Here is a 17,697-nt window from a genome sequence, read left to right on the forward strand (position 1 = left end):
CCAACAAACAGCACATACGTCACTGTAATATCAGGTTTCCATTGTATCTCTTCTACCTGTGAGGCATTCCCATGATGACCGTGTCTATTCCCTTCTCGCTGGATTTATCAATAATGGTTTTGAGCGCAGGGATCAGACTCTCACAGCCCTCCAGCCCAAAGCGCTTCTCAGATGACCATTTCCTCTGCAGGAACTCTTCAAACCTGCAGAAATCAGCACACATATATAACAGAGCTGCAAGAAAATCCGTAAAACCTGTGTTTTAAGAACAAACTATCCATTTAAACACATCCAGTGTTGGGAAATGCATTACAACTAGAGCTGTGACGATAACCACATTACCGCGGTAATGAGATGCCGACTGCGGTGTTGGTGTCATCACCATCATCAACGCACTTGTTTTGCAAGGTATTTGCAGGAGGAAGCTAGAGGTCTGCATTCCGCGGGACCCGACCAGGTTTCTTGCGACGCGGGATTAAATTCCCGAATAAAATACGGTAGCGGTTGGTAACTCTGGTGTAATTTGAATGGGAGTGGGCGGTCTAACAATATCCCGTTCCCCAGGTCCTTTCAGAACAGCATATCTGCCCTTTACTCACTCTTATCGCTCACGTGCTGCATGCACGGACCATGCAGTGCTTTCTGGGTGACAGGGCTCTAGACTCATTCTTCCCACTGGCCGCTCTTTTGCGACTTTCTCAGTTGGTCGCACGAGCACATAATTTGGTCGCATTTTATTATTATTTTTTGCTACAACATTTGATTAATCATTGCATGCTGATGAACGTTTATCATAGTTATATTGTAACGAAAGTGTTCAACATTCAACCCTTTTTCATCAATATTATTTGTGATTTAAATTTTGTGAACAGGAATTCCTCTTTTTGTGCGATTTCACTTTCAAATTCGCGATCTTGGTGTCAAGTTTTACAAGAAAAGATAATTGTCTGTTTTGCTTACTGTAGCTTACACCTTTCACTTTTTAAGACTAAAACAAAAGATGGATTCATTGTTATTCTTAATAAAAAAAAAAAAAAAAAAAAAAACAGCAACAATAAAACAGTAGGCTACAATGACAAACTAGCTTACATAACATTTATTAACAAAAACAAATAAGACGAGGCATGGCATAAGACACATCACATGCTGTATTATATAGGCTACCGACTAGGGATGTGCATTTCCATAACTGAGGCAGATGCGATACGCATCTCGATGCATAGCCAATGATACGATACCTTGAAGATAGATATGAAGCAGCTAGCGATGCGATGCAACCCTATTACGATGCAGTGCGATTCGATTCAACACAATGCGATGCAATGGAAAAAATACGGTCGCTTTTATTTCTTTGGTTCAGACAGACAGCAAATCATAAATTAACTTATGTCTTCTGACTTCTAACGCCTCGAGGCCTGTTTCATAAAACAAGTTTACCAAATAGGCAAGGCTTATTTCAGTTATTCTGACTCATAGTCAAATGATTTGGTTCCATAAAAGCAAATTTAACAAAGATCAACCTCAGTCCCTGTGGCTACTGACCAATAGGAATGCAATGGTATTACCACTGACTCTCTCACACACTATCATAGCCATGCAGCCTTTCTCTCTGGTTTTATAACAGCTGTACCTTTTATAGTTAGAACAAATAGCTTTAGTACATTACAAACTAGCATTGCTCTTTAAAGCATTAACAATCACTAAACTAAAAGTTAAAATCACTACATTAAAACTACATATTAACTGCCAAAAGAAACACACATTGATTAAGTCATCTGAGCTTCAAGTTCAAGTCGAGCTTTATTGTCATTCCGCTACATGTGGGGACATACAGTGGAACGTCGTGCCTCGCAGGACCACGGTGCTACATAAATACAGACATACAACGATGAAGTAAAAAAACTATAAACCTCTACACAACTAACCTTAACTATAAGTATACCATATATACAAACTAAAAAATAAATAAATAAAATGATAAAAAATACAAACTATACGAATGCTTCAAATAAATATTTACCCTATACAAACTAAAAAGACTAAAAGAAAAAAAAATACAAATTATATGAATGCTTCACATAAATACTGTACATGTGCAAAGAGAAACATTTTGAGTCAAGCAGCTGGTTGGGGAACAGTGCAGGATGATTTGTAGTGCATGAGCATGTAAACATACATATATTGAGTCTTTTGTGGGATTGTGTACACGCAGCAGTGTGTGTAAAGTGTCTAGTGCACATAGAGGAGAGTGTGTTACTACAGGTGGTTTGTACAGGCCCACTCACCTGTGTGTAGCACACTTTGAATTGCACAAAGAAAGTTTCATACAGTTTTTTTCCTTTGCTGTGGTAAGGTTGGGGGGGGGGGGGGGGGGGTGTTTGGGGTGGTCCATGTTTCAGGAGGTAGGGGTTTGCATGGGGTTTCAGAGGGGGGGCGGGGTGGTTTGAGTTCAGGGCTCTCACAGCCTGGGGGAAAAAGCTGTTGAGCAGTCTGGCGGAGCGGGCTCTGATGCTCCGGTACCGTCTTCCTGATGGTGGGAGCTGGAAGACTGTGGGAGGGATGGGTGGAGTCCTTCACGATGCTGTTGGTTTTGCTGGAGCATCGTGTAAGGAAAATGTCCAGGATGGAGGGGAGAGGGGCACCGATGATCTTTGCAGCTGTGTTCACTGTCCGCTGGAGGGTCTTGCGGTCAGCAGCACTGCAGTTCCCGTACCAGACAGTGATGCAGCTGGTCAGCACACTCTCAATGGTGCCCCTGTCGAATGTGGTGAGGATGGGTGGAGGGAGACTTGCTCTTTTCAGCCGGCGGAGAAAGGGTAGGCGCTGTTGTGCCTTTTTGGAGAGTGACATGGTGTTGGTGGTCCAGGTGAGATCCTCTGTGATGTGCACCCCCAGGAATTTAGTGCTGCTGACTCTCTCCACAGTCGAGCTGTCGATGGTCAGTGGGGGGTGGTCAACGGAGTCCATCACAACCTCCTTTGTCTTCTCCACATTGAGGGACAGATTGTTAGTGCCACACCATTCAGCCAGCTGTGCCACTTCCTCTCTGTAGTGCGTTTCATCGTTGTTGCTGATGAGACCTACCACTGTTGTGTCATCAGCAAACTTGATGATGTGGTTGGAGCTGAACTTGGCAATGCAGTCGTGGGTCAGCAGTGTGAAGAGCAGCGGGCTGAGCACACAGCCTTGTGGGGCCCCTGTGCCTAGTGTGGTAGTGCTCGAGGTGTTGTGGCTGACACGGACTGACTGAGGTCTTCCGGTTAGAAAGTCCAGGATCCAATTACAAAGGGAATTGTTAAGGCCCAGCAGGTTTAGTTTATTTTAGAGCCCTGCATGGGCCTCAAATTTAGGCCCTAGCCCGAGACGCTCAGGCCCTAGCCCGTCCCACGTCCGACAGCTTATCAGAATTACTGGCCCGAGTCCGACCAGAGCCAGTCTTTTTTTCCCCCCTTCTCCTAAAACGGTTTATACTACTGTTTCGGCTATTAAAATAGTTCAGTTTTGTGTGTAATGGCAAAATTATTATATTTTGTTTAGTTTTTTTATTAAGTTAATTTAGAAAAACGTTTGGAGCATTTTTGTTCATTAAATAGCCTATAAGTTTTTGTTTTTTTAAAGTAACGACCAAGCAGCCAGCGCATGAGCTGATCATAGCCTATGTTTGATAAATTTAGCCTTCTCATATCATCACGACTTGCCTAAAATAAAATCTATAGATATACTAAAACAGTTCAAGTATATAGCAATGTTTAAACGTTAAACCTAATAATAATGTGCGCTAGCCTATATCTAAGTTTGTGCGGAGAGTGAAAGCTAAAGCGCGCTCTGCAGGACATGGAGGCACCAGCGCAAACACTTGCATTGTTTTCAATGGAAACAAATTAAAATAGCCTATGCCGTAATTTTTTTTTGTTTTTTTTGATAAAAGGTAAGAGTAATACATAATTCGGAACTGTAAAGGGTCTACTTGTATTTGTGTGCACTCACAATACCAACAAAAGGTAGTTCTTTTATAAAACAAAGAAAACAAACATGATGCGCTTTCTGCCGTCTTGAACAGGAGCGCTTCAGCTGAGCGAATACATGCCTCACAGAAATGATAAATATATCTATAGAAAGCTTTAAATTATTACTTAACGAAAAAAATTTTTTAAAACAAAAACTTTTATTATAATCTTAATCCTAATCAATAAAGATGCATTTCTCTCTAAAAGGTGCGTCTAATGAGAAGACGGCGAGTCAGGATCAGCAACTTTGCGACACGGACTCAGAAAACATTAGTTTATTAGTAAAGAATTCAAATATCTCCTTACTATTTCCTGCAGACACATTCATGGTTATGTTTGCTGGGGTTTTGCAGCAAGCTTTAGCCTATTGCGTGCATTTGAACGCAGAACTACTCAGCTGTGCTGAAGTCACTTGCACACCTGCTGCTGCGGGACACTAAACCCCATCGAGCTGCTCTCTCAGTGGCGCCACGGTCTCGTGTTGTTTCCACCAGCACGGCAATTGTTTTCATCACTAATCGATGCATGTCTACAATATAAAAATAAGGAGAAACCCAAAACAGGCCCGAGGCCTGGCCCGCGTCTGAACTATGACGTGAAAATTGGCCCGAAGCCCGGCCCTAGAGGCATAAAAAAGTCGGGGCCCGTCTTTGCAGGGCTCTAGTTTATTTATGAGCTGTTGTGGGATTATTGTGTTGAATGCCGAGCTGAAGTCAATGAACAGCATTCTAACATAGGAGTCTTTATTTTCTAGGTGGGTAAGAGCCAGGTGGAGGGTGGAGGAAACTGCATCGTCTGTAGAGCGGTTTGGACGGTATGCAAACTGGAGCGGGTCGAGTGTGCTGGGGAGGGCAGTTTTTGTGCAGGTGTGTCATTCTGCATTTCAAACCGTGAATAAAAGTGGTTGAGTGCATCGGGGAGGGATGTGTCATCATCACAAGCCTGTGGCGGGGGCTTGTAGTTAGTGATGGTCTGAATGGCTTGCCACAGGCTTCGTGTGTCTCTGCTGTCTGTGAAGTGATTGTTGATTTTTTGAGCATATGACTATTTTGCATTTTTGATGCCACAGGACAGATTGGCTCTTGCTGTTTTGAGGGCTGCTTTAGCTCCTGATCTGAATGCTTCATCTCTGGTCTTTAGCAGCCCACCAACCTCTGCTGTCATCCATGGCTTCTGGTTTGCACGTGTGGTGATGGTCTTGGTGACTGTCACATTATCAGTGCACTTTTTGATGTAAGCAGTCACAGTTTCAGTGTACTCATGCAGGTCTGTGTGGTTGTTGTAGGTGGCTGCCTCTTTAAACATGTTCCAGTCTGTGTCCTGGAAGCAGTCCTGCAGTGCTGAGGTGGCATTGTCTGGCCATACTGTGATCTGCTTTTGAACCGGTTTGGCAAGTTTGAGAAGTGGTCTATATGCTGGGATTAGCATAACAGTGATGTGGTCTGAGTACCCGAGTTGGGGGCGGGGTACAGCCTTGTAAGTGTTCTTTACTGTTGTGTAAACCAAGTCCAGTGTGTTGTTTCCCCTTGTTGCAAAGTTCACATGTAGGTAGAACTTTGGCAAAACTGTCTTTAAGTTTACATGGTTGAAGTCACCGGCTATGATGAAAAAGCCGTCGGGGTTATTTGTTTGTTGTTCACTGATGGCGCTATACAGTTCACGAAGCACGTCCTTAGCGTTTGCACACGGGGGAATGTAAACCGCGACAATAACAATGGCCATGAACTCCCGCGGCAGATAGAATGGTCGACACTTCATAAACAAACTCCACCAGCGATGAACAGTATTTTGATACTACCGCAGCATTGTTACGCCAGTCTTTGTTGATATACACACACAAGCCACCTCCGCGGGTCTTACCAGACAGTGATGAATCTCTATCCGCTCGGAAGCTGGTTAGCCCATGCTGCTGAATGAAGCTTAGTAATTAAGACTCTATTAGCTTTAGGGCTGTACAAATAAATAAATAAATAATAAATAAATATTTGAATATTCGTCGAATTTAAAATAAAAATCCACATTCGAATGCAAAACGTTGTATTCAAATTTTAGGTGTGTCAGGCAGCCTTATCAGTGGCACACGAGATGCGATGAAGATGTTGGTAGGTGTCATTGCATTTTAATGCTTTTTTTTTTTGCCTATCCAGTTGAACCCACTGGATACGTTTTCAAAATACTGCGGAAAAGGAGAACATCAAAACTGAAACCAAGCCGTTCACACAGAACGCATATTTTGCACTTTTTCTAGAGGGACATCTATCACCGTTGCACTCGCGTCTTGAAAATGAGAGTCGGATATTTAGAAAGCCATTTAAAATTATTGTAAGTTCAACTTTGAAAAAAATACATGTCTCAAAACTTAAATGGCAGGACGGGTCTCTCCCCATTCCACCGCATCATGTTTTTAAATGAAAAAAGTAACGTTACTCTTTGTGATTGGTTTTCCATGTTTTGTATTAAACTGTGTATACATGATGCTGTTTTGTTTCTAATCGTTTAAGCAACTTAATTATATATATATGGTTAAACATTATTTTAAACATTATGCACATTTTTCAAAGATAGCCGTGTTATTTTATTGCTTTGAAGAACCATGGATTAGTAATATTTTGCTCAATGCACCCTCTTGTGCTCTAAGGAGAGAAGACAAAAGCTTTTTTTCCTCTAACTGAAATTATGCCTTCTAAATTTGAATATAATTCGAATTTAGATCATATTTAAGTACAAAATCCGAATTTAGTTTTTCAGCCATTTTGACAGCCCTAATTAGCCCTCTCCTGACAGCGAAATGGATATATTTGTATGACTTTCTAACATTTACAGATAAAAAATATACTTGTGACATGTCAGTTATGCACTGAGGAAAACAGAAAGTCTCAAATGCATTAAACAGCACAGATATATTCGCTGTTTGCTCTGGTAGATCGATTTGATCCATGATCGAAGGGCTTCTTAAGAATAAGCATCAACAAATTAGTTAGATTGTGTGAATTTACATTGTCGTTTATAACCGCTTTAGCCCCGATTGATTTGTTAGGTTATTTCAGGTTAAGTTTTGGACTTTAATCCCCGCTTTTCCTCGGGTCTCCATGCTGTTGTGATTCGTCATATTCATGCGCAGCGGTGATGAGAGAATGCACTTGAGAAAGGAGAAATCAATCTACATAAAATATAGGTCACAGATTATTGGTCACTTTCTAAACAATAAAAGTGTAGCGCATTCACTAGTAATTATATATAAATAAATCGGTTTTTACCGATGCAAATATGTTAGAAACGATGAATCCCGATACAAATGCCAATTTGTAGCCAATGCACACTTTTTAAACCGATGCATCGCATCGTTAACTTTTTTTGGCAGATGCACCGAGCGAATCGGGGAATCTTCCCATCTCTACTACCGACTAATAAATTACAGAATTCTTAGCAAACACTGAGGAATCAAATAAATAATAATAAAAAAAAATAAATAAATAAGGAAAACCTCCATACCGTAACGTGAGGTAAACGGCAAAGATAACAAGCTTTTAAAAAAAAAAAAAAAAGTAAGCCTCTCTTCACGTGATCAGTGAAATCTGACTCCTGCTACAATGTGCCGCAGCTCTGCAACGTGCGCTGTATGAAGCAGACGATTTGGAGCATGCAAGAGCGACCACATCAACTTTTTACTCGCACATTCTCAAAAAATGGTCGCAAATGCAACTATTTTGGTCACAGTCTAGAGCCCTGTGTGATGTATTTTATTGCAGGGTCTGTGCGTGCAGCATGTGCATAACGGCCCTCAGAGAGAACAGGCAGGTTGTCGATGAGTGACAGAGCAGAATAAGGATGGCAAAGCAAAGTGTGGATGCTTGGAACTCCAGTCCAAGTTCAACTTGGACTGGAAAATTGTGAATTTACTGCTAAGAAACCCACGTCAGGCAAGTCTGACTCTGATTCTTCTCAGGGATGTTAAATTGTTTGATTAAAAAGTGATTCATTTCACAATGTCTACAAGCCAACGGTTTTGTTCGTATTTTGCTTATAAATTTAAATTACAGATGTCGGGTTTTTTTTCCTCTGCAACACTTTTCCTAATGTGTTGACAGCAAAATGTTAAACGAATTTTGTATTTTAACAAGACGAATAAAAATAACAAATAGGCTACAATTTTTGTACAACCTATAGGCCTACATTATAATTAATTTTTTTCTCTGTGACACTTTTTTTTGTGTGTTGACAGCAAAATGTAAAACTAATTTGATTCTGGACAAGACTAAACAAATAAATAGCCTACAAGAAAATACATTTTGTGCAGACTACATTTTTTATTTGTTATCTCTCTCTCTGAGTAGTGGAAATTTAAATATGAGATTCTGGAAACGAGATATATATTTAGCGGGAACGGTTGGGTCAGGAAGAAAATTATTGTAAGCGGACAGCGGGTGAACAAAGAGTGAATTTATAGTGGGAGTGGGTGGGTGCAGATGCGGAATATAACCTTGTGTGATTTAGGGGTGTAAGAAAATATCGATACACATGAGTATCGCAATATTTTGTTTGGCGATACTGTATCGATTCTCCAAAACGGAATATCGAAAAAAAAAAAAAAAAAATCATACAAGATTCATGGCAGTTGTTTCGTTTTGAGTTCATATTCTGAACTTAAACAGTGACAGGAAATACTAGCATCAGGACACTCCACTAATGTTAGCGTTAATATAGTTCGCTGCCAGTAATGGAGGATGAAAGAATTGTTCTCGTTTCGATGTACAAAGCTGAAGTGTGGCACCATTTGGGCTTCTGTGGTAATGTCCGCCCCGGGACTGCGGCGCGAGTGCAACCTCGGTTCTGCCGCTTGCCGTGTCCCGTGTTGAAGAGCCTTTGCGCGGGGCGCGGCGGGCGGTATAGAGTCGCCGCGCAGCTGCAGCTTTCTCTCGTAATTCGGAGGCGTTTTGTGCAGTTGGGGCGGTGCTCGCGTCGCGGTATCGGCGATTCCACGCGGAACATATATACAAACTGAAAAACCTGTGAAATCCAAGTTAAAAAGTTCGGAGAATGTTTAACATCTGTAGTTATTTGATTGTTTTATAATTGTTTTTTTTTCTTTAGGAATCCTGCAAGCACTTTATTTTTCATTGATATTAAGCAGATGTAATTTTTGTTCAGATCAAATCTTATGACATTGTATGTCACAACTGTAAACTTAAACTGTGAAACTTTATCATGCAAGCACTTGAATATTTCCTCCTTTACTCGTACTGCACAAAATGTGGTTCAATAATGTTGAATGTTATAGGGACTGATTATTGCACATGCAGATCCCAGTGTGTTCTGGTTAAACTATTTTTATTTATTTTTTATTTTTTTGCTAAGGTTTGCATATGGTGGTGTGTTCTTAATGACAGCTTTCCTAAAAAAATATATATCCTATTTCTAAAATAAGAAATATCCCAATATATTGCCTTGCTTACAATATCGCAATATATCGTATCGCAACCCCTGTATCGTGATATGTATCGTATCGCCAGATTCTTGCCAATACACAGCCCTAGTGCGATTAAACGCCAAACAGCGATATTTGTTGCTTCTTCACCGCGGTAAGAAAAAAACCCTATACACGTCACAGCTCTAATTACAACAGTCACACCAAGTCAAATTTGGACAAACGGCTGGTAATGTGCCTGTTCAAACGGACACAAACGTTCAGAATTTGTAAGAAAAGGTTTAATGCATGTATTCCTGTGTGTACTCTTGCATTTGGCCTTTGTGTGTGTGTGTGTACCTGGTGGAGCGGACCATGCGAGCCAGCAGTGTTCTCTTCTCCTCCAGGCTGAACTGCATGACTCCAGGCCTCTCAATTTTCTGTCTGATCCACTGACACTGGTCCAGGTCATTGATGAACATGAACTCAACCCCTATATGCTGGCAATACGCCATCTGAGAAATACAACATTTCAGCAACCAAACTGAAAGAAACAACAAATACTGCATACATACTGCATTAAATAACAAAAATCACACCCAAAACAGAACCCTGTTAACCAAAAGTCTTCTTTAAACTCTTCAAATAATAAAACAGTAATGTGAAACGTTGTCAAAAATTAGTGAACCGTGTTCATAATTAATGTGAAGTAGTACACCAGCGGTTGCTCTGAAAGGACATGTGTGAACTTGAGAAGAACTGACTCAAATTCAATTGTGAAAAAAAGTTCAGAAACATTAAGTTGGTTCTGAGAAAAAAGCTAGGTTGATGTTTTATGTAATGCAATGGCATTCAAACAATAACTCAGTCATTGTTTAAGCATCACAGAGGTGTACAAGAGTGTCTATTTTGTGTAGCAATAAAAAAGTTTTGGGGCAACTGCATTTAATAATTAAGGTGAAGCTGTGTGTTCAACATTTTGTTTACAAGCTGTTTTAATGTCATCTTTCCACGGTTGTATAGTACAGTATAGCATATATTTATTTAATGCCATATCAGCATCTTAGTCTATTTTCATGGTAAAATGTGTACAATGTGATGTGCGGAAATTTTTACAAGCACATGGTTCAAACACATGTACCGTTACACCCCGAGTTATGATGCATTTTCACTATTCGCAATCCAGAAGATCTCTATTAATTGTAAAACTATTATCGTGCCACATTCCATTTACCGCACATTCCTTTCCTTCACAACGCTTTCCCTAAAAACCCTATATTAACATTCAAATCAGTTAAATCAGTAATTTTCATAAAATGCAGTCTACTGTTGCTAAACTATAGGACGGGTTTAAAAAAATAAAAAAAAAAAAATAAAAAAGTGTTAGTATCTTTAATGGTTTTCTCATTTAAAATCTAGTTTGCTGGGGCCCCCTAGTGGGCTCCAGGTCCCTGGTTGAAAGCCACTGCATTATGGTAGTCTTCCTGTGTGATAAAACATTCACACAGACCTGAGGTTGAAATAATCCTTATGTCCTCACTCACCTCCAAGCGGCGGATGATCTCCCTGAGGGGCAGAGCGCTCTCATTGCCCCCGATAAAGGTGGTGGTGGGCAAGCGGAACACTTTATCCAGATCAGACTCTTCCAGCCCATAGAAACCTGACAGCCAAACACACAACACATCCAACCCAACCCAGAGAAGAAGGGCAGGTGGAGAGGGAGGGGGACAGGGTCAACAGAAAAGAGAAGAAACACAAAAGAAGGCCAGTATGGATGCCAGGGGATGGAGGAGAAAATAAAATAAAGTGAAAACACAATCCAGAGAGGGAAGGGGGGATATAAATGATAAAAACAGCGAAACAAGAAAAAAAGACAAAACAGGGAGAGAGAAAAAAAACAAGCATGTGTGTGTTAGTGGGCGATGAATGGAGTAAACGTGAGGATGCCATGCACAATCAGAAACATGGTGGACATAACAAAAAGCACCAGCAAATAGCATGATAAATGTTAAATAATGGTAACAGCAAAGCAGACAATATTTAAAAAGAACATGAAGTATGAAATGGTTCGTAAATGGATGGAAAAGGAGAAAGATTGAGAGAGAAAATGAAGACAAAAGAAAGGTGGTTTGAAAATTAATGAGAGAGTGGTGGGGTGCAGCATTTGGGGGTTAAAAAAAAAAAAAGACAAAAGTGGGTTAACAGCATGATCATATAATATCGGTGTTAGTAACGCTAGTATAATTGCTGCTTTAAATGCATCCTGAATTTAACAAGTCAACAAGCAGCTTTGGATTGTGAGCTGCAATTAATGTTTTGAACAGTGAAGAGCTCATTCAATAGTATAATGAGACTATTATATCTGTTTATTATAATTATTAATTCAGCAGCTCAAGTCAAAAACTGAAAGATGTACTATTTCATATACAGTTATACTGTATACACTAAAGTGCATACATTTTGACAAAGTGCAGTTCTAATATAACTAGTATAAATAAACATCAACATCTGTATTAAAAGGGATAGTTCACCCAAAATGGAAAATTCTGTCATTAATTACTCACCCTCATGTCGTTTCAAACCTGTGAAACCTTCGTTCATCTTCGGAACACAAATTAAGACATTCTTTATGAAATCTGAGATCTCTCTGAACCTCCATAGACAGCAAGGGTCCTACGATGATCAAGGCTCAGAAACGTAGCAAGGAGATTGGTCAAATAATCCACGTGACATCAGGGGTTCAACCGTAATTTTACGAAGCTACGAGAATACTTTTTGTATGCAAAGAAAACAGAAATAACGACATTATTCAACAGTTCGTCTCATCTATATCAGTGTAGCGCCATTTTGGATTATATCCGCTGGAAGGAAACGGCGTACTCTCGTCTGTGTCAGCCGCACCGCGCTGATGTCTCTTCTACGTATATTTACTCTTTGATTTGAACGACAACAGCGCATCCGGTATGCGGCTAACACAGAAGAGCATACGCAGTTTCCGTCCAGCAGATATTCTCCAAAATGGCGCTAGGGTGATGCAGAGGAGACGAATTTGAATAAAGTCGGTTTTTTTTCTTTTGCGCACAAAAAAATATTCTCGTAGCTTTGTAAAATTACGGTTAAACCCCTGCTGTCACATTAATTATTTTACCGATCTCCTTGCTACGTTTCTGGACCTTGATCGTGTAAGATCCCTTGCTGTTTATGGAGGGTCTGAGAGCGCTCAGATTTCATCAAAAATGTCTTAATTTGTGTTCCGAAGATGAACGAAGGTTTCACGGGTTTGAAACGACATGAGGGTGAGCAATTAATGACAGAATTTTCATTTTTGGGTGAACCATCCCTTTAAGAATTTAATGATTATGTATCTTAGGGCTCTGTGATTTAAAAAAATGTGGAAAATGCAAACAAAAATTGCAGAATCCAGTCATCAAAATGCAACTGACAGCATTTTGCTGAATCTCACTGAATTTGGCAAATTTTGGATAAATAAAACAAAAGTAGGACTGTACAATTAACCATGTAGCGATATGAACTAGTATCTAAGTTTCATGATTTCATGGTTTTTGAATAGTAAAATTTTATTTAACCATTAAAACGGAACGTTAAAAACTGAACCAAAATGAATAAATAAATAAAAACACAATAAAAATGGAGATAAACTGAATTTGGGGATTTTTTTTTTTACTGAATTTAGGAAAAAGTAAAATTGATTTCATAGGGCCCCAATATCCTTACACAGAGATGATTTTTAAAAGTTGCTTACTAAATATTTTAGTATAATATATTATTTCTATAACAAATAAATACATTTCAATAAACCTTTGAAGATTGATCTCACAAAACCTGCCAACATGTCCAAGTCACCTTTCAAATAATAAAAAATGTAAATGAAAATCTTTAGCTTATGATTTTTGTTTTTTTATTAAATGTCCATAAAGGATTACATTTATTTACTGTATTGGGGCTGAAACATGAGCTGGGCATTTCTTTGTGAGATTCACCTTTGAATTGAACACATTCACACTTCCACAGCATTGAACACAAGGTTCAGACGGTTTCTTTATGATCCACAGCAGCACTACTAATTCAAATTCCACAACATGCGGGTTAAAAGCCTGGCAGAACTGTAGTCTTTGAGCATTAAAACGCCTACAGTTTCTCTGAAATGCTTAGTATATTTGGGCAATGCGAGTTAATTTCATAAATGGATGAAAATAGAGTATTTACCGCTGTTCATTCAGTACCTTCAACAACAGGCCATGCATGAGGCTATACAGAGATACTGACAGGTCAGCACACACAGAAACGGACCTGTTGGTGTTGATCATTTTGGTTGCTCAGCAAGGAGTGCAAAAAGAGGCAGCCATGCACCTCAAGGCATATGAGCAGGTATGTTAAAGAGAGAGAGTAACCTATAGTAGATCAGAGTGTGTAAATGAGAGCGCTAATGAGCGAGCGGGGGGTGGGGGGGGGCTGAGCATATGGAGAGAGTATGAGCTTGTTTTTAGTGTGTATATGCGTGTGCGCACATGTGGGAATAAAGAAGTGGATATAGAGGGTGTGTGTGTGTTTTAGGAATATTACAAAAGCATCCAAACTAAATACTGTACATAAGACTTTATTAACCACCACATAAAGCTTCCCTTCACCTCATCTGAAGCTAGAGGACAGCAAAGCAACCAAAATACACTCCACATCAAAATAACCTCCCCAAAAAAGCCAGACCTTGAGAAGAAGCATTCTTCAGTACAAACACAATGTCCACATCTCATCACAATAATCTTTTTTGTGTGTGTGTATCCTACTTTCTTTGAACAGCATCTTTTATGACTATGATATTTTAAAGCTCATTAGAAATATTCTGGGTTGTTTTGAACTTAAACGGCTGGAGATTACTTGATTTATGTTTATAACAATGAACAGGAAATGCGTTTACAATAATATACTTATAACTGATACGGATGGGTCATCTAGTCATTTAAGAACCAGCTAAAACCAGACTAATTATTGAAACATACTAGTAGATTTGTGTTATTGTTAACTAAAAATATTAAAAATCCAAAGATCCATTTACAATGCATTATTCTGGCTTTAATATTGTCACAATGTACTGAAGAATTATTTCAATAGGGAAAATATTTGCAATGTATAAAATAATGAATAATTTTTTTTTAAATCTACACATAAAAAAATTCAGTTAATTTGACTATTGTTCTAAAGCAGCTGTACAGAGAATAGTGCCTTATCAGAATGATATAATAATTTATCAATCATATTTGCAGAAGTCATATCCCACCTTGATCAGTAAAAAAAACAAAAGTTGGGTACATGCACAGATACAAGTGTATTAAAGGGACACGTAATCTGTAAAGCACTGTTTACATACTGTTGAGTTTGACAAACAAATGACGGTAATGCATAACCAAATGTTCCTCCACCTGGAAGTATTCCCACGAGAACAAACAAACGGTCTAATATCTGCTTTTAAACCCTCAACCCATTTGTCTAGTAGGGTGGCATATTACTGTATATTCCCCAGAAGCAGCAAGAGTTTTTCTCAGATCCCTTTCATCCACCAACTCTCAGTGAACTTCAGCTGGACATTTGCCGTCTAATCGGAGAAGAGATGCTCTAAATGGTTAGGTGACGGTCTCTTTCACTGTTCACTTCTTAATTCATAGTTCATAATGCATACAGTATCGCTTACTGATTATGATATTTTATTTGTATTCTTTATCTCTCTTTTCTTTCTTTCTTTATTTATTTTTTTTAAATAGAAATACTACCTAGTACATATGTGACATATGGGGCCAAATGTTGGTGCTTCAGTAATGTGCAGGGTTTTGTTGACCTTAATATTCTGAGTTGTAATATTAATGGGCTAAATGGCCCTCACAAACGTACAGGTTTTCTGGATTTTTTGCGAAGAAGAAATATTTATATAGTGTTAGTTCAAGAATCCCATTTGAAAGAGGAGGATAAACACAGGTGTAATAAGTTTTATGAAGTGTTATCTCACTCATCTTCGGATACTAAAACCAAGGGTGTCCTAATATTGGTGCGGAGGACTTTAAATATTACTAATTTAGAGAAAGGTTGTGATACAGATGGTAGAATAACACACAAAAACATTTTTGTTTGTGGAGAAGCCGTCACATTCTATTCCTCGTGTGTTGAATTTGACCATTTTGGATCTCTCTCTGGGTCATGTTTACTTCCCCTCAATTCTAAAATTGATTCCATGTCCCAATTCCATTGGTTCAAAATTTGAAGTACTTGGGGATAGATGTTTCTCCTTCCCTGCAGGAAATCGTCTCAAAAAACTATAATGGTTTTCTAGCCAAAGTATCCTCAGATTTGGAAAATTGGTCTCGTCTTCCTACTACGTTTCAGGCCCGTATATCAGTGATTAAAATTAATGTTCTCCCACATATCTATTTCTTTTCTTCCATGATTCCTCTCGCTCCACCGGTTGGCTACTGGAATCAACTAGATGCATGTGTTTAACAGTATATATGGGATGGGAAACGTCCTCGAAATTAAACAGACTACCTTACAACGATGTAGATTACATGAAGGTCTTTCTTTCCCTAATTTTAGACCGTATGCTCAAGCCTTTTCCCTCCGCCCTTTAGCAGTTTGGTTTGATCCTGACGCTTCTGTGTCTTGGAGAGCAATCGAGGAATCTATTGTTTATCCGTATAAATTGAAGCATCTTGTTTTTTCGGGAGTTCCGCTTAGGCAGTGTAAATCTCGGTTTGGTCCCATTGTAACCCATCTCCTCTCCACATGGAGGGATGTTGAAAGATGTTCACAACTAGTTACAAAATGGCATAAGCATTCGCCTATTTTCCACAATAATAACCTTTTGTCAGACAGTACTCCATTGCATTGTCTGCAATGGACTCATAGTGAAGTAAACACTCTGGGAGATATCTATGATGACAGTGGTTTAAAATCCTTCCAGAATCTTAAAACTTAATATAATCTGCCAGACACCTCCTTTTTTATGTATTTGTACATTAGATCGGCTCTACGGGCGTATGGGGTGCCTTGGAACTCTCAACTGCCAAAATAATCCTTCCTTCTGAGGAGTCTCCCTCCTCTGCTTCAGTCATCTATCTCTTTCTTCTTGAGCAATCATACAAACCTTTATCTATTACTACTGTTTGGGCTAAGGATCTTAATGAGGATGTGCATGTTTTATTTTCCGATCAGGTATGGGGTATGTTTAAATTGTCTTCTAAAAACCCTAATCACCAAATGATTCATTGGAAATTGACGCATAGGGTTTACTTAACTCCAATGAAACGTTTTTATATGAATCTGTCGTCTTCTCCTAAGTGTAATCTCGGTTCCCAAGGAGTTTTAGGCACGTTTTTGCATTTATTTTGGGAGTGCCCCTCTCTCTCACCTTTTTGGACTCTTTCCTGCTCTCACAGGACCTATCATATTTGTTGGGTACTGAGATATGTTTGACTCCGTGCCATTTTTTCATGAATGACTTTTGGGACTTCACCTTGTCCGTCCAACAAAGATCTTTACTGTTACTACTCTCACAGAAGCAAAAAAATAGCTAGTCAACCGTTGGAGTCCTCCTCACACAATGGACAGACGAACCTGGACTGTGTATTAGTTGGACATTATCTCGATGGAACTCTCTACTTCTCGCATACATGGATCTAACGTGAAAACTGTTCATTCATGGCATTCAGCTTTTAATGTTGTGTCTTTTCTAAATACTTTGTAAAAATTATTTTATTGCTATTTGTTTATCTATTAATATTCATTGTTTATTATTATTTAATGTATTTATTTATTAAGTCTACCAAGGGGTGGGATGAGTTGGGGTGGGTTTTAAATTTGTACAGCTGCTTTTTGTTTTGTACTACTGTCCCACAATATAAAACTCTTGTTATCTGTGTAAAGTCTGTATAGTCCTTATAACGTGGTTCTAGACATTACAGAAGTATGACAGCATTCATGTAGACTGAGCCGTTCCCCATAGCACCAGCATAACAAACACACATACTCATGTCACAGGCAATGAAAATCAGGAACTCTCTGTCTTTGTCTATTTTAAACGCTGTTGCTAACACAATGCTATGCAAAACAGGCATTAAGTATACATCACTCTTACTATTTGGTATTTGGACAGCTGTTTAGAGCATATGAATTACCCTTTTCCCAATTACAGGTTTGAGAACTTTCAGCAAAGTGAAATTCAGACTCTGTAAAGCAAGGTGAAAAATACAGATGTACATTTATTTGTAATGGTGAAGTTCT

The 17,697-nt window shown here is 39.1% G+C and overlaps 1 protein-coding gene across 3 annotated transcripts in view; it reads right to left on the bottom strand.

Moving 5' to 3' along the window:
* The window catches only part of LOC306849465 (2-oxoglutarate dehydrogenase complex component E1), a 44,307-nt gene that overhangs the window by 12,064 nt on the left and 14,546 nt on the right, over positions 1 to 17,697 (bottom strand). For all 3 annotated transcript variants that reach the window (XM_079384504.1, XM_079384505.1, XM_079384506.1), the window contains exons 5-7: positions 10,956 to 11,071; positions 9,772 to 9,926; positions 57 to 203 (exon numbers count right to left, since the gene is read on the bottom strand). In XM_079384504.1, coding sequence (XP_079240630.1) covers positions 57 to 203; positions 9,772 to 9,926; positions 10,956 to 11,071 — 418 coding nt within the window. The remainder of the gene's footprint in view (positions 1 to 56; positions 204 to 9,771; positions 9,927 to 10,955; positions 11,072 to 17,697) is intronic.

This window comes from Barbus barbus (assembly GCF_936440315.1).
Source record: "Barbus barbus genome assembly, chromosome: 29".
Taxonomy (NCBI): Eukaryota; Metazoa; Chordata; class Actinopteri; order Cypriniformes; family Cyprinidae; genus Barbus; species Barbus barbus.